Source organism: Falco peregrinus, chromosome 1, assembly GCF_023634155.1.
Source record: "Falco peregrinus isolate bFalPer1 chromosome 1, bFalPer1.pri, whole genome shotgun sequence".
Taxonomy (NCBI): domain Eukaryota; kingdom Metazoa; phylum Chordata; class Aves; order Falconiformes; family Falconidae; genus Falco; species Falco peregrinus.
This window is the reverse complement of record NC_073721.1, coordinates 18,438,733-18,454,067: the sequence shown is the minus strand read 5'-3', so window position 1 is coordinate 18,454,067 and position 15,335 is coordinate 18,438,733. Positions and strand designations below refer to the sequence as shown.

The 15,335-nt window shown below is 38.3% G+C and overlaps 1 protein-coding gene across 6 annotated transcripts in view; it reads left to right on the top strand.

Annotated features, from left to right (window-relative positions):
• HERC4 (HECT and RLD domain containing E3 ubiquitin protein ligase 4) overlaps window positions 1-15,335 on the top strand; it is a 44,444-nt gene that overhangs the window by 18,813 nt on the left and 10,296 nt on the right. For 5 of the 6 annotated variants that reach the window (XM_055803996.1, XM_055804008.1, XM_055803987.1 and 2 more), the window contains exons 7-16: window positions 1,180-1,271; window positions 4,900-5,030; window positions 6,042-6,202; window positions 6,589-6,665; window positions 8,760-8,884; window positions 9,424-9,483; window positions 10,012-10,123; window positions 10,447-10,636; window positions 11,735-11,907; window positions 13,754-13,870. In XM_055803996.1, coding sequence (XP_055659971.1) covers window positions 1,180-1,271; window positions 4,900-5,030; window positions 6,042-6,202; window positions 6,589-6,665; window positions 8,760-8,884; window positions 9,424-9,483; window positions 10,012-10,123; window positions 10,447-10,636; window positions 11,735-11,907; window positions 13,754-13,870 — 1,238 coding nt within the window. The remainder of the gene's footprint in view (window positions 1-1,179; window positions 1,272-4,899; window positions 5,031-6,041; window positions 6,203-6,588; window positions 6,666-8,759; window positions 8,885-9,423; window positions 9,484-10,011; window positions 10,124-10,446; window positions 10,637-11,734; window positions 11,908-13,753; window positions 13,871-15,335) is intronic. The other variant, XM_055804011.1, reaches the window with a different exon arrangement.

Sequence of the window (15,335 nt, the reverse complement as noted above, 5' to 3'; positions counted from 1 at the left end):
ACTTTCTGAATGTGATTGAATTAAAGTACTGTGCAGCTGTTACAGTTTGAACTGAATCTTAGGTAGATGAAATAGCTTGACAAAACCAGTAATCCATCAAAACTACTCGGTTGTGCTTAGAGGACACATGTAAGGCATCTTAAATCGTTTTCTTACTGGCATGTGGGTATCTGCCTGCCTTAGGCCACTTCTGATAATCATTCATTATTTTTAGCGAACCATTTCCAAAATTCCCTCTGCTAGGTTGTTGATGCTCATTAATGATTTTAAACAAGTGGTTAGGTTAGACAAAAAATGGTTTCTTTGTTGGTTGTGTTATGTTACACGCACGCTATCTGTGCACAGGGTGCCAAGGTGGGAATGTATGCTATCAGGTTTAGTATTGAATAATCGATAGCTAGTTTCATGAATTTGAATTTTCTCACTGCTTCATTGTTGTCAACACCATTTAAAATTAGAAAAATGTGTTGTAGCTAAAATGTGTGTCTGAATTGATGCTTTAAATCTGGTCACACTGATGTAATAAGAAAATTACACATACTTTTCAGAAATCAGATTTTGGCAGGAGACATCAAGTTGCTTCTGCATATTCTTTGGAATGTATGTGACCTCAGTGTTCTATATAGCATCACGTTTCAGTAAAATCCCTTTTTTACCAGGCACCTTGGTGTACCTGACAAATTCTAAGACATTAGTGTTAACACTTTAAAAAATTGCCTTTGCGCAACTGGATGACCCAGTTGATTGGTTCTGGTGATGGAGGGAGGTTAGTTGTGCTTCCTAATTTTTCAGTATTCCTTTCTATTACACATTTAGTAATACTGAACTATGACCTACTGTTAACAACTTGTAGGAATATTTTAAAAACATGAAACACATAAACAACTCAAACCAGCTGTTCTTTTCTCGTGGCCGTCATGATTTATGTATTCTCGTGATCCTGTCCAGTGAAAATGAGACTATTTGCTATAAAGTATTTCAGTATAGTAGTGTCTCTGTTTTTCCGTGATAGCACTTCTGTCTCAGAGATATATAAACTCTGTCACAATGATTGCATTACGCTATCAAATTCAAAGTGCTTGTTTGACTAGAACTGCACTAGAATAAATAAGCAAAACTATTTGTTTTCTGATTTTGATTTTCAAAATAAGTGATCTGCTGCTGTGTTAAACCTTTCAGACAGGTATGTTCCTACGCTGCTAAAGTCATTGAGAACTCAGAAGGTTGTTCATATATGTTGTGGAGAAGATCATACTGCTGCCCTTACAAAGGTACAATATTCAAATTTAAATTACTTGTTTTTTTAATGCATACAGGTTTTGGAGAATATGCTACCTGAATAGGAAATTAGAAACAAAATTCTGCATAAAATTTCTTCAAGATTTATTGGATGAGGTTCAGGAAACACTGGAAGAATGGTTAAATATTTGAAAAAACTTAGCAAATACAATAGATCTTTCAGTAGTTTTAAATTTTTGACAGATTTAGTGAAATTGAGCATACAAAATACAGCGGTTTTTTATATAACAATTCTGTTTCTTTATTAAAATTACACAGATACTGAAATTTGCATTAGTGTATCCTAAAGAGATTAGCTGTTTTCTGGGCATAACACCTCTAGCATTGCTGTTACCACTGATCAGACCCGAGTTAATTTTTAATTGAAATTAAACGCTGGGGGGATTGGTGTTTGTGGTTGGTTGAAGTTTTCTTACTAAATTGCTATTTGTTGCTGTGGTGGGCTGACTCTGGCTGGATGCCAGGTGCCCAGAGCTGCTCTATCACTCCCTTCCTCAGCTGGGCAGGGGAGAGAAAATACAGGGAAGGGCTCCTGGGTAGAGATAAGGATGGGGAGATCACTCAGTTGCTGTCACAGGCTTGGGGAAATTAATTTAACTTACGGCCAGTCGAAAGTCAGAGTAGGGTGATGAGAAATAAAACTAAATCTTAAAACACCTTCCCCCATCCTTCCTGTCTTCCTGGAGTCAACCTCACTCCCAGCTACTCTGCTCCCTGCCCCGAGCAGCACAGGGTGGTGAGGAAAGGGCCCTGTGGTCAGTCTGTCACTGTCTCTGCCGCTCCTTCCCCCTCGCACTCTGCCCTGCTCCAGCCTGGGGCCCTCCCACAGGGCACAGTCCTCCATGAACATCTCCAGCGTGGGTCCTTCCCATGGGCTGCAGTTCTTCACACCCTGCTCCAGCGTGGGTCCCTGGTGGGGTCCCCAGCCCGGCCAGGAACCCTGCCCCAGCCCAGGCTCCTCTCCCCATGGGGCCAACAGGCCCTGCCAGGAGCTGCTCCAGCATGGGCTGCCCATAGGTCAAAGCCTCCTCTGGGCATACTCCTGCGCCAATGTGGGGTCCTCCACGGGCTGCAGGGGGAGATCTGCTCCACCGCTAACCTCCATGGGCTGAGGGGCACAGCTGGCTTCACTGCGAGCTGCTGAGTGGGAGTGTCTGACCCCGCACCTGGAGCACCCCCCTGCCACCTCCTGCACTGACCTGGGGGGCTGCAGGGCTGCTGCTCTCACTCCTCTCTTCCATCTGCTGTTGCATAGTAGTTATTAACATACTGTTAGCAAACCAACAGAAGAAATTGAAGATTTAATCCACTAGTGAGTATTACAGTTTGAGGTTCTTAGGAAAAGTTGGTCATTTATTTCAAGGCCAATTTGGAAAAAAACCCTGTATTCTGTGTCAGCACGGCGTATTCATGCAGAGGTGTAAGGAGCTGACTGAGAGCTGAAATGTATCAAATTGCCTTATACATAACTGTTGGCTAAAGGCTTTATTTGGAGTCTTAAATTTTTAAATTTAATCTGGAAACTTTTAGGAGCAACACAGAATGTATAAAGCTAGTGCTTTCTCGCCCTCATTTAAGTGATGAATAGTATATTTCGAGCATCAAGTGGTAAGTACCTCTGTTTTGTGGTGGGTAAAGCAATACATACCTGCTTATCTTTAAATGATTGACTCCTGTACTTTAATTTCTTTGTTTTGTTAGTTGGATTAGACTTCAACATTTATGTATAAATTATTATTTATTAATTCTTTGATGTTTCCTCTTGTTCATCGCTCTCAATAAAATATGGCAATTAATGAACAGAATATTTTGAGCTTACTACTGATAGCAGTAGAAAACAATTCTGGCTGATCAAGATTTGGGCAAGTGACTAAATACCCATTTAATGTCTGAATCTGTTGGATTGAGAATATTGTTGCAGAAGGCATTAGAATTTTGAAAGTAACTATTTTTAATGTTATATTTCTGATGAGAAAAAGCATCTGTGCTTATTTTTGGAAAATGTGTAGGGTTTTTTAATATGTTAGTTTGAATTTTTGCGCTGCAACAAGTTAAAAGCTGTTCTGAAGAATATGATCTGCCTCAGTGTTACCACACTTTTGTTGCTTATACAGGCTTAATTTTTTACAGTGAAAGGAAAAGACTGTTCACAAACAATTGCTTTTTGTCCTAATATATTCTCCTGCTTTGATGGGAAAGATGTGGCAACTTTGTCATCCTGAAATTGGTATTGATGTATTGTGCGAGGTTAGGGAAGTACAGAATATAAAGAAAACAGCAATCTGTAACTTAGGTTCTAAATGTTTTTCCCATTTTAATGTATAGAAGTTAACTCCAAACTTGCTTTAAAGCTGATGGACTTGATTAAGATACAGAATTTACTGTAAATGTTTCTTATGTCACCCATTTGTGTGTAGCTCCTTTTTTCCTTACATGTTAGGCCTTGCAGAATGAGGGGTCTTGGTTTATCTCTTTTTGTAAACAGTACTGAGTACACGTGCAAGCATTCTTCAGGTCCTTCTGATGTTCAGGAAAACCTGTCACTGTTTGTTATCCTGATACAGTGAATGAGGCTGTTGGTTTTTCTCAGTGGATGCTGCCATTTTAATTATGATTTCCAGCAGAGGTCCAGTCTGATGCAGGGTGGAATTGAAAGAAACAGCTTTACAATTTCAAAACTTTTGAAAATGGCAAGTTTTGAAGTTGTAGTAAGGTAATTTGTATAATTTCTGAAAATGTTTCTGATTTAACATTCTTCTGTTAAAGTTTTTGGTTAATTTCTTGATTAAATTAATCAAAAACACTTAAAAAATTTCCTTCTGAAAATGTTGACGTTTTCTGGTTCCTTAAGCTTTCAAATAACGAAGCTGACTATTTCAGTCATACTCTGCATCATCTGCCTGAGGAGGGCAGCTTCCTATTTGGTAATTGCTCTAAAATTTACTTTGACTTTTAAATTGTGAATATATACTTTTCGTAGTGTGAGTTTATATTATATAATATATTATATTTCATTGTAGTTCATCAACTATTTTTTTATGTAGTTCATCAACTGTATCAGGGGTCCTCAAACTACGGCCCGTGGGCCAGATATGATCCCCCAGGGTCCTCAATCCGGCCCCCGGTACTTACAGACCCCGGGGGTTGGGGGCCGGGGGGGGGAACCAAGCAGCCACAGATGACGGCCTGCCACTTCATCCGCGCACCAGCCCCCTGTTTAAAAAGTTTCAGGACCCCTGAACTATATAATAGGTCCTTGATGAACTATTGTAGTTCATCAAGAAAACTGGAAAAGAGGAAAAAGGAGGGTTAATATCTATTGACACAAATTGATGGCAGGACTAATGTGTAATAATACGGAAATTACAAGAACACAATTTAACATGAGTAAGGTAATACTTGATAGCTGTGCCACATTTTGATAACTGCAATTAACTTGTGACCTTTTTGTGTCTCTGGGCCCTCTTGTGCATGTATATTTTCTCCTTTCCCCACATTTCCAGAATCATCAGACAAGGAGCTTTATGAAACCCCTATTTCTGTTAAGTTTCTTCTTCTGAGATATATTGTCATTTTAATGCAAATAATTTATTTGTTTAGGAAGGTGGGGTTTTTACATTTGGAGCTGGAGGCTATGGTCAGTTGGGTCATAACTCTACCAGCCATGAGATAAACCCAAGGAAAGTTTTTGAACTTATGGGAAGTGTTGTCACGCAAATCACATGTGGCAGGTAAGGGCTATTCTATGCTAGTGCTGTGAATCTTACGAATAACTTGTTTTGTATGAAACTTCATGTATATTGCAATATGAAGTGAGGTTTTTCTTACCCTTTGTGGTTAGGAAAGACAAGATGGTCTCTAATAAAAGATATTTAGACACCTTACTGGGATTCTAAAAACATTCAGCAGACAACTAAAGGAAGTTACGAGTATTATTATGAGAGGCTATGATTTTCTGAACTGGAAGTGTGAATAACCAGTGAGAAGGTGTTGTTTACTGCTGTCACTTTATCATTTCCTATTAAAGAACAAGTGTGTTTGTGGAGGTACATGAGCATCCCTGAGGATAAGAGTAAAATTTGGAACCATAACTTGTTTTATACGATACCTGTAATTCTGTATGGCACTTCAGTTCCTAGTGGGTTTTTGTTGCATATATTACAATAGCACCCAAGAAATTGGAAAAATTCCCAGCACACATGAAAATGCTCTTGTCCAAAGAACTGCATTCTAAGATGACAAAATGAGGGAGGCAACATAATTTTAAGAGAAGGGCACACTTTATTATTTGGGTTCAAGAATATATGGATGTAAACCAGTCTTTTTAGCAGTTTTGTTGACATTGAGTGGACCCATTCCCTTTTAATTGTGTATATAAATTCAATACTGGTTCTTCCCAGACTCTTAGAATTGAGAAGGATGGGAGGGAAAAGGAGATGCAGCCAATCTGGTAGAAACTTCAAATTCGTGAATGTCCAGAGATAGGCTGTGACAGCCAGGCTGTGGTGAAGCAGGGGTTCAAGGCAGAACTTGGCATCTTCATTCCACGAACTTTTTAGTGGAAATGGGATACTGCCTATTGCAGCATAAATGGAGTATTGCCAGGGGCAGAGCATTGCCAGTAGAGGGGTGGCGTGTTTGATACTACAGGACCTTTAACACACTAACACAACTCTTAGGCTTGCCTGCGCAAAGCATGTTATAATGCTTAGGTTTTCATTACTGAATTTTGTTTGCCCTAGGCAGCACACTACTGCATTTGTTCCTTCATCTGGAAGAATTTATTCTTTTGGACTCGGAGGTAACGGGCAGTTGGGTACAGGAACAACCAGTAATAGGAAAAGTCCCTTCACAGTAAAAGGAAACTGGCTCCCGTATAGTACTCAATGCCCGACAATCGCAGGTAAGCAACATCTGGCATATTTACTGCTGGATTCCTGCTCCTTTGTAGTGTCTTACAAATCTTGAGATTCAAACTAAATATGGGCTAGAATCACTTTGTCCCAAAGTTTGTTTCCCCTGTGCTCTGCTCCCTAAAGTCCATTTCTGCTGTAGGAGATACATGCTTACCTGTGCTGTTGCATAAGCTCCTTTGTTAGCACTAGAGCTAAAACTTAGAGGTGTTGGCATTTACCATTAAATTTAAAAATTTAATTGTGACTATTATATTAAGAACATCTGCTTCAGCAAGGTTATTTAATGAAGAAACCTTTTTCTAATTGAGTGTTGATTGCATTGTCTTAATCATTTCTCAGATTCACAGTTGCCTGTTTTTTATTCCTGTTGCAGACAGTGAGGAGTGTTATTGTGTAAAGAGAATTTTCTCTGGTGGGGACCAAAGTTTTGCACACTACTTTTATCCACAGGTAACAAATTAAATATACTTTGGTTCCAAAATCTGTCAGTTAAATTTTGGGTTTTCTGATGCATTTTAAGAGATTTTCATACTGAAGATGCATGACTACATTGTGAAGTTTGTTAGAGCAGTGTGGAAGCACGAGACACTAAGTCAGTTTAGCAGTTGGAAGACTTGGATCCAGTTATTGAGTGTTAGCTGTCAGTGAGCTCTTGAGGCTTTTTGGCATGAGCTCTTGAGGCTTTTTGGCATAAGCTTTTTTCCTGAGTGATGGATGCATGCATTTTTTCTTTCATAAAGGAAAAGGGGATTTCTTCATAAGGGAAAAGCCTCAGTAGCTCCTGACTGCAGCTTTGCTACCTTCTGCTCTGCAGCCATTTTAGCATATCACAACGATGAGGAAACACAGAGCTTTTTGCTAAAAATTGTGGGTGATGACACAGTTTATGTGATAGGAATTTTATGCTAGTCTTACAGCTGAAGTTTTGAAAGGACAAGAATTGGTGTGTTAAAATTCTAGGATGGAAAAACAGTCTAGAAGGGCTTCAGAGTAAAAATGGCCATGTGGGAGTATGAGGGGAAAGGACATAATGTTAGAGGACGAGTTGGGAGGAAAAAAACAGGATGAAGATACATAGGACTGTTTCCATTATATCTCAGCCAGTATTAGACCACAGGGATTAATGAAGCATCAAGAGTTGAGTATGGGGGGGTGAAAACTAATTTGGACATGAAGAAAAACAGATTTTAGTGGGTAACATGTCAAGAAAAACTGAGTACAGGTCAGGCTTGCAGCAAGCCTTTGCTCCTGGTTGTACAGAATCAACAATTTTTCTAGTTGTTTGGGGTTTTTTTTCTTCTTAATTCTGATTGAGTTGTGGTAATTATTGCTGTATTTGAGAGAAGCTGGTTTAGCAGGTGTAGACTGGAAAAATTACTGATAATATAGGCTTGAAACTTGTCTATTAAAACTCCTTTCTTAAAAAGTTTCTCATGTGCAATTTTCATAATTACTGCAGTAGATTCTGACTGACTAATTGAAGTGAACTGGAGACTGTATGAATGCAGTTATTGTGGCATGTTTTGTACAAAAAAAAAATTAGCAATAGATGAACTTTGATGCTGCAAAAGGATCCCTTTTAGTACTCTTAAGTTTGGTAATTTGTATTGAATTCTTTCAAAGTTATGTGAATACTTTACTCCTGGGACTTGTGTGCCCTTGCCGGTTAAGGGGTCTCAGCCAAAATCTGTTTGTTTTCTCAAGTTAGTTTTTGGGCAGCTCACTTCTCCCTGAGTTGTTTCACTGTGGGTTTAAATGACACTTCGGCTGGACACAAAGGAAATGTCAAGAGGGTTTCTCGTCCTGATTCTGTAGGATGGGATCAGAAGTACTGGTTTTTGGCAACAGCAGCTCATCATTCTGCTGAGGCAGCTATGTTGTCAGGCTGCACCCTCAGGAGAAATATGTTTCCTTTTACAAGTGTAACCTTATTTTTGGTGCTCTTTCGCATCTCTTTTTGAACCAATGCTCTCTACTCCAAACAATAGTCTTGGTTCAGCTCATCTTTACTATTGCAAGTCTTACTGGAATTCATTTGGTATGAGCAGCACATCAAAATGCAGCTCGTCTGATGATGCAGTGATGTTCAGAGAAACGTGATTCATTCTCAGAGGAGTCTGATGGAAGTGGGGTGGGAAAGCAGCTGTCTGAAAAATTGAATGGCTCCTTTTCTGTATGCTCACAGCTTGGCAGTGAGCTAAATGGCTCATAGTGACGAGGGAGAAGAGATGCGTGCTACTCTTGTCTAATGCTTGTTAGTGTTCATTATGTAGAAAAATACGATATGTTTAGGGAATTTACCGTTAAGTAAACTGTGGTGTGAATGAACACACTAATCTAGATGGTTTTAGTGTATGCTCTTGCTTTCATAGTGAATGCAGAACTGCTAGAATCCAGTGAATTTATCCCTGGGCTTATTTCACAGTAATAGTCTGGGTAGGCAAATTGTCAGTCAATGAAGAGATAAAGAGCTCAACCACAGGACTGATTTTTCTGGAAATCAATTATGTGTGGTTGATTCTTTATGCTTTCTTTAAAATTTAGAACATGGTGCCACCAGATGATTTTAGGTATCCTGACTTTTTGAAGCAGATCTGGACTGTGAATGAAACGTTTATTCAAAGACTGTTGACTTTCCCATCTGGAAGACTTCCTGTAGAGATAGCTAAGTAAGTGATGCTGAGGAAAGAAGCTGTCTTTTATAATTTTACTTATGAATTGGGCATTAATGGGGTTTTGTACATACATAGCAAAGCTATTTTTAGTGAATGATTTTATTGTGTGCAGAGCTTTTGCTGTGCTCTCACTGTCATTATTCTGCTTGTCAAGTAGTTCAGATCCTTTAGTCTGTGTCACCTCTGTCACGTTTTAGATGACTATACAAGATTAAATTAAGTATCTAGTAGCACACTGAAAAATAACAGTATGTGTAAAGGAATATGAAAACTACTCAAAGATTATTGCTTCTACTTTAATAAAGGAGGATGCAAAGAAATTAAAAACAAATTACAGGACTTGCTTTGATTTGAGCTGTCTTAAACATTGAGTCTTGGAGGTTTTATCTAGCGTTGTTTAGTCATATTAAGTCAGAGTTCCATCCTTTGTGTGATGTAATTTGTTAGGAATTAAATACAGTTTTTTATTGCAAATGCTAAATTGTAAAAAAAACCCAAAGTAAATGTAATGTATTTCATACGAACAATTTCAGTGAAATTGATGGAACATTCTCCTCAGCTGGGTGCCTGAATGGGAGCTTTTTGGCTTTGAGGTAAGTGGTCAGGCTTTTAAATGAGTATTCCTGTGAACAGCATTAAGGGTGGCTACCTTCTTAGTGTCTCTTGTTGCAACCATCACACCTTCCCAGTATTTCTTTATCTTACTGTTACTCTGGTACCTGCAGTTTGCACTAGCTCCTTTATTGCCATACAGTTTGTCAAGCTGGCCCAAATGCAGCATGCCTCCTGCCAGTCTTTGGAAGTGTGTATCACCTGGCTGCTGCTGTGTAAGCCAGCAAAACTCAGTACTTCTCAGCCACAGGTTGTATGTAATTCAAGGGGAATATATTGCACAGGCTGGTTTAGATCCTAGTGTTGTTACATTGATCGTCTTGCAGTTAGAGAAGATTTTTTTTTTTTTTAGTTGCTTCAAAGGTCATGTAAGAAATGGAAATCTGACACTGTGATCTCTCGCATCTTAATTCCTTAGTAGGGCTAAAAATTCAAGGTGGAAAAATTCTGGAGTTGCTGAGAATACAGAATTCAGTCTTTTTCTCTGTATTTTTTTTTTCTTTCTGCAGCAACGATGATCATTACAAAACCAGCACTAGATTCTCAGGGGTTGATATGAATGCTGCTAGACTACTGTTTCACAAACTTATACAGCCTGACCACACTCATATATCACAACAGGTTTGTGCTGTGTATTTTCCTTATGTTTGGGATTAACTTTGTGTGTTATATGTATTGAGAAATATTATTGTTATGCTTGCTCGGACCCTTTTAATAACTTTCTTTACTCTTTATGGGCTGCAAATATGTAAAACTGTTGTGTTGTGACAAGTAACACTAGCATATTGTATTTTAGTATTTAATACACTGTCTTTTTTTCTAAATGTATAATAGTCTAATTTAAACTCTTGATGATTGTTTTTTAGATTATTTTTTATCTAGGTGGGCATTTGTTTAAATTCAAAATTGCATTAAAATAAACAGAATTTTATGATCTGCTGTAGGTGGCAGCTAGTTTGGAAAAGAACCTTATTCCTAAGTTGACCAGCTCCTTACCAGATGTTGAAGCTTTGAGGCTGTATCTTACTCTACCAGAATGCCCACTGATGAGTGATGTAAACAATTTCACAACGTTAGCTATTCCTTTTGGAACAGCTATTCTGAACCTGGAAAAAGCTCCTCTGAAAGTTCTTGGTAAGAAACTGAAATCTTTACTGTTAAAACTAAGGATCTCTAGATGAAAACGTGTAGAGATTCAGTCAGTGAAGACATGGTGTCAGCAACACCTGCTGTGTATTTATAGTTCTGTAGAATTCCCCAGTGAGAAAGTTAAGGGTTAACATTGCTTGATGTGTAAGAAAGCGCTTATGCTATTGCTTCTGGGTGAGTTAAATGGCCATTTATATGAATTTATCTCATATTGTAATTTTTGGACTGATTTCTTTTGGGAGGAATTAGACTGTAGTTCAGTGTATTTGATAAATGTCTTCACACTTTACAGTGAAAATTATGTGGTCAGACAGCTAACAAGCTCTAAGCAATTTGCAGAAGTGTTGCAGAGCAGATGTTAAGTTGTCTTTGAGTACAGCACCTGTTCTGTTGCTTCTGAGCCGTTGATGTTTTCTCACTGATCCTAAGATGAGGTCTTCAAATATGCAGCTGAAAATAGCTCTGGTTTGGGTTTTTTTTCAACTCTTCTTCCTTACACCTTCTTATTGTGACTCCTGTCATCTGAAATTCAGCTTAAAGAATTGAGGTTTCAGAATATTTCCTTTCTAATTGGCATCTTTTTGAAAGGGTACTTTCTTCCTCAATTATTTTTTGTATCGTAACCCATCTCTTGTATTTTCCAGTAGGTTTTGGTGAGAGAAAAGATCTTGTCTGCTGTAAAGAAAAGCAAACTGATAATTTCTTTGAACTGTGGATTCTTTTGTTTTCCATCACTTTTTATTGCTCTCCAGACTGTTTGCTTAACTCAGGGTTTTAGGGTTTGAGCCACCTCATTTTATGTCAAATGTTACTTGGTGATACTGTCATGTACTCTAGTTAAACAGAACTTAGAGTTGGGGTGTAACAACAGAGCATTTCAATAGAGGTTTCATTTATACAAAGAGTCGTTTGCTGTTTAGAAGTATGTACCACTCTTGCTATGTTAAACTTTTTTTTTTTTCCTTGAGAGTCTTTGGTAACTGACAAGTATCCTTTCTAACAAAACATGCTATTTAGTTAAAAAGATAGCATAACAATGTTGTAGTGGCAAGTACTAAGTTTGTGTTCACCGTTTGTTGACAGAAAATTGGTGGTCTGTACTTGAACCTCCGTTGTTCCTCAAGATAGTGGAACTCTACAAGGATGTTGTAGTCCACCTTTTGAAGTTGTGCAAGATGGGCATTCCGGCTTCTGAAAGAAGAATACTTACTAATTTTCTACACACAGCTTTCAGAGTTCTGGAAATACTGCATAGAGTATGTTTACGTCAATTTTAACCAATTACCTGTTTTTGTCAGCATCTGAGTGCTGTGTAGTTGTTAAAAAGAAGTTAAGTTGCTAAAGAGTTTTAAATACTTAGACTTGCATCTGCAGAGATATCTGTAGTTGTTCCATCTGGACCTATGAACCATTGGAATTCTGGATTCCAATCTGACATGGTGATGGAATTACCTATTTTCTTGGGAACACAGACTGACCCAGTCAATTGCATCTGTGAGGGTATGTTGGAAAGAATTGCCTCTTAAGCTTGAAATAATAGCAAATAAGATCACAAATGGAAGAGCAAGCTGTATTTTGAACAAGAAAGATCTGCACAGTTTTACCGAGACAGACATTTTCTGATCTGTTTGAGTTTGTTAGTACTGTAACTTCCTGATGAATTTAAGAACTTTGAACAAAAATAGCCCAAATCATTTGGAGTAACCAGACTGTGCACATCACAGTGTATTATCCAATTGCTGCTGAGGTTTCCTCTCCCACCCTCTATTTTCCCCCCTCTGTAGTTTATTCTGGTCCTGTGGCATTTTGTGTTTATGTGCTAAAAGAATGTTTTAGGCACTCCTTAAGGCACTGGCCAAGTACTGTATTTGTACAGTCTAGCAAAATCGGCACAGGTGTCTAAACTGGACCTTTGTGTGCTGTATGCAAGTGCCCTCCTCCCTAGGCTGTCAGAAAGAATGGAAAAGATTCCTGCTTTGGAAGCTGGAATTGGCATGCTATGGTTTGCTCAGCTTTTCTGTATTCTTTATGGAGATGATGAAATTAAGGCTGAGGGTGAGACTGTGTAGTAACTGTCCTGTGTCACAAGTGCAGGGTGTCCATTACAGATTCCCATATGGAGAGCCATTGGTATGTAATGATTATTTTGCTGCCTTTTCTGTCAGTGCTCGGGCTTGCAATAGCTGTAAATCTTAACAGCAGAAGTTGATCATAAAATCTTAAAGCCTGGTGGGTGATTGTAGAATTGTGATGTGGCTCTCCTAAGTTCCTCTTCCTTTTGAAATCCACCTTTGACTAATATGTAGCTACGTTGTAGAAATAGTTAAATTTGTACCTACCCTGCTGCCAACTGTTTGTATTGGTATGATCTTAGTAATTGGCTAGTAGGGACTAGAGTCAGAGGAAAAAATGGGGTGACATAGCTGGGGTACTTCACGGATTTAGTATCTAGTGGTTTTGGGGGAGATGGGGTTGGTCGGGGAGAGGATTGAGAAAAGTAGATTTAGATTATCTGGTTATAAAGATAGAATTGGGGATCTTGCTGGTTTTTGGCAGTGAACAGTGCTTGGGAAAAGTGTGTTAGGGAAGTATGGATGCTTCTGGATTTAAATTGTAGACAAGCCTGTATAGACAAGCCTTTGTATAATGCTATTTTCCCATGTTTTCTCTAAGCTTAATGTTTTTAGATGGAAACTGTGCCTCTGGTCATAGGTTATAGAGATAGCATTCATACTCTAATTAAAAATAGAGTTCTTGAATTATAGTTCTTAAACTTGTGCAAATAGTATTCCATTGTATACATGGATATACATATTTTTCACTGTTCTGTGAGATCATACGTTGTTTCAAAGTGGCAGTACTGTGTTGTGCAATACTGTGTGCTTAATTAATATTATTTTTCTTTGCATCTTTGATGGGATTGTGAAAAATCCGTGTCTTTAATGTTGTTTTTGCATTCTTGTGGACACAGTTGTTTTTCTAGAATTTTTTAGTAGCTGCATATCTGTGGCTGATGTATCAAGTGCTTGAAAAACATGGAAGATGTCCTTTTGAAAACTGTTACGCAAAGTGCTAATAAAAAAATGAATTGTACTTCTTCAGGTAAATGAAAGAGGACAAGTTATACAATATGACAGATTTTACATTCATGAGATACAAGATTTGATAGATATCAGAAATGACTATGTCAACTGGGTCCAGCAGCAGGTATTTGGAATGGTAAGTTGTGTTGGTTTTTACTTGTTTTTTGGTGGGCTTTTTCCCCCTGTGTTTTGATTTTGTTTTGTCCCTTTAGAGAAGTCTGTAGATTCTCCAAATAGTGGCACTTTCTTCTCGTAAAAATGTCTTCATGGATCACTGATGCTGAACAAACTCATCTTATGCCAGTTATGATCTAAGGAAGAATTGTTAAATAGCTGTGCTACTTGTAGGGTATTGTTCTTAGGACTGACACTGTTCAACATTGTAATCCATCAATTAAAAAGTGACTTACAGTGCTGTCACTTGAGACTTGCTACGTCAAGAAGTTGAGGAGTGATAATTTACAATCGGAAAACATGGAGAACAATCTGAATTGCTATATAAGACAGATTCAGTCATTGAGCAAGCTGAAACTGTCTTGGAAAACTAGGTCTGGAAGCATAATAGGGAGTTACAAGAGACGTAACTAACATAGTTTTCTACTTTGTGTATGGTAGCAAAAACTGAGATAATTAGTTCCTGGATCTGTAAACAGAAGAGTGGTAAGTGGAAGTAAATTAATGACTGTGCAGAGAATTAGTGTTGGATATGATTTTGCTACATATTTCTTTGACTTACACTTTGGAAGAATATTGAATAAGTTAACGTGCTTTCTCTAGCCACCTTAATTTAGGTTTTTTTGTAGCAGGACCTGGAAGCACATACTGTGCTGTATTTTATGAATACAAAGCAGATGGTGCTGTCTACCTAAGAATTAAAATTGCAGTGTAAAATAATAACAGCAGGGAGATTGGGGAGCATAAAGAAATAACAAGCCAGTATTAGCAGTCGTAACAGATACTTGTTTCAGCCAAGCTTGTCTGAAAAAGTCCCCGGTGTGTGCTGTAGGCTGGTGTCGGTGGCTGCGAGGGGTGCTCTGCTGGGTGAGGTGCAGGAGCGAGGGATGAGCATTGTGGGGCCTTGGAATCAGAGGCAGTTTGTATGCTTGGAATGGGGAAGGGTGCACCAGCGAAGGGTAGAATTTAAAAGACTCTGACTGTTGCAACTGTGCTTTAAATGGATGTAAACAAACCCAAACTGCATATATTATGATCAGAGAAGACAATACTGAATGTGGGGACAATGAGAGCTGGAAAATTGCACTGTAATGAAAGTCTTAATCTCAGTTTGTTAATTAAATCAGAAGATTGGACTTGATATTAAGGATGAAAATACCAGATACTGAATTTCCCTTTAGTTGTCATGATTTTGTCGTGCATTTGTGCAGTTTCAAGTTCAGCAGAAAAATTTATTTTGGTTTATTATAGGACTGAAAGAAATTCCATGGCCTTAAGTCAGATCTCCTTCGTAAATGCTTTTGATGGTCTTTTCCTGCCTTCGTATCCACTTGTTTCCAGTGATGCTTGTCTATTGAATCAGTAATATGAATCAAAATTTCTTTTGCTAGTGTAATTTATATTGTCATAACTTGAGGCAAAAATGT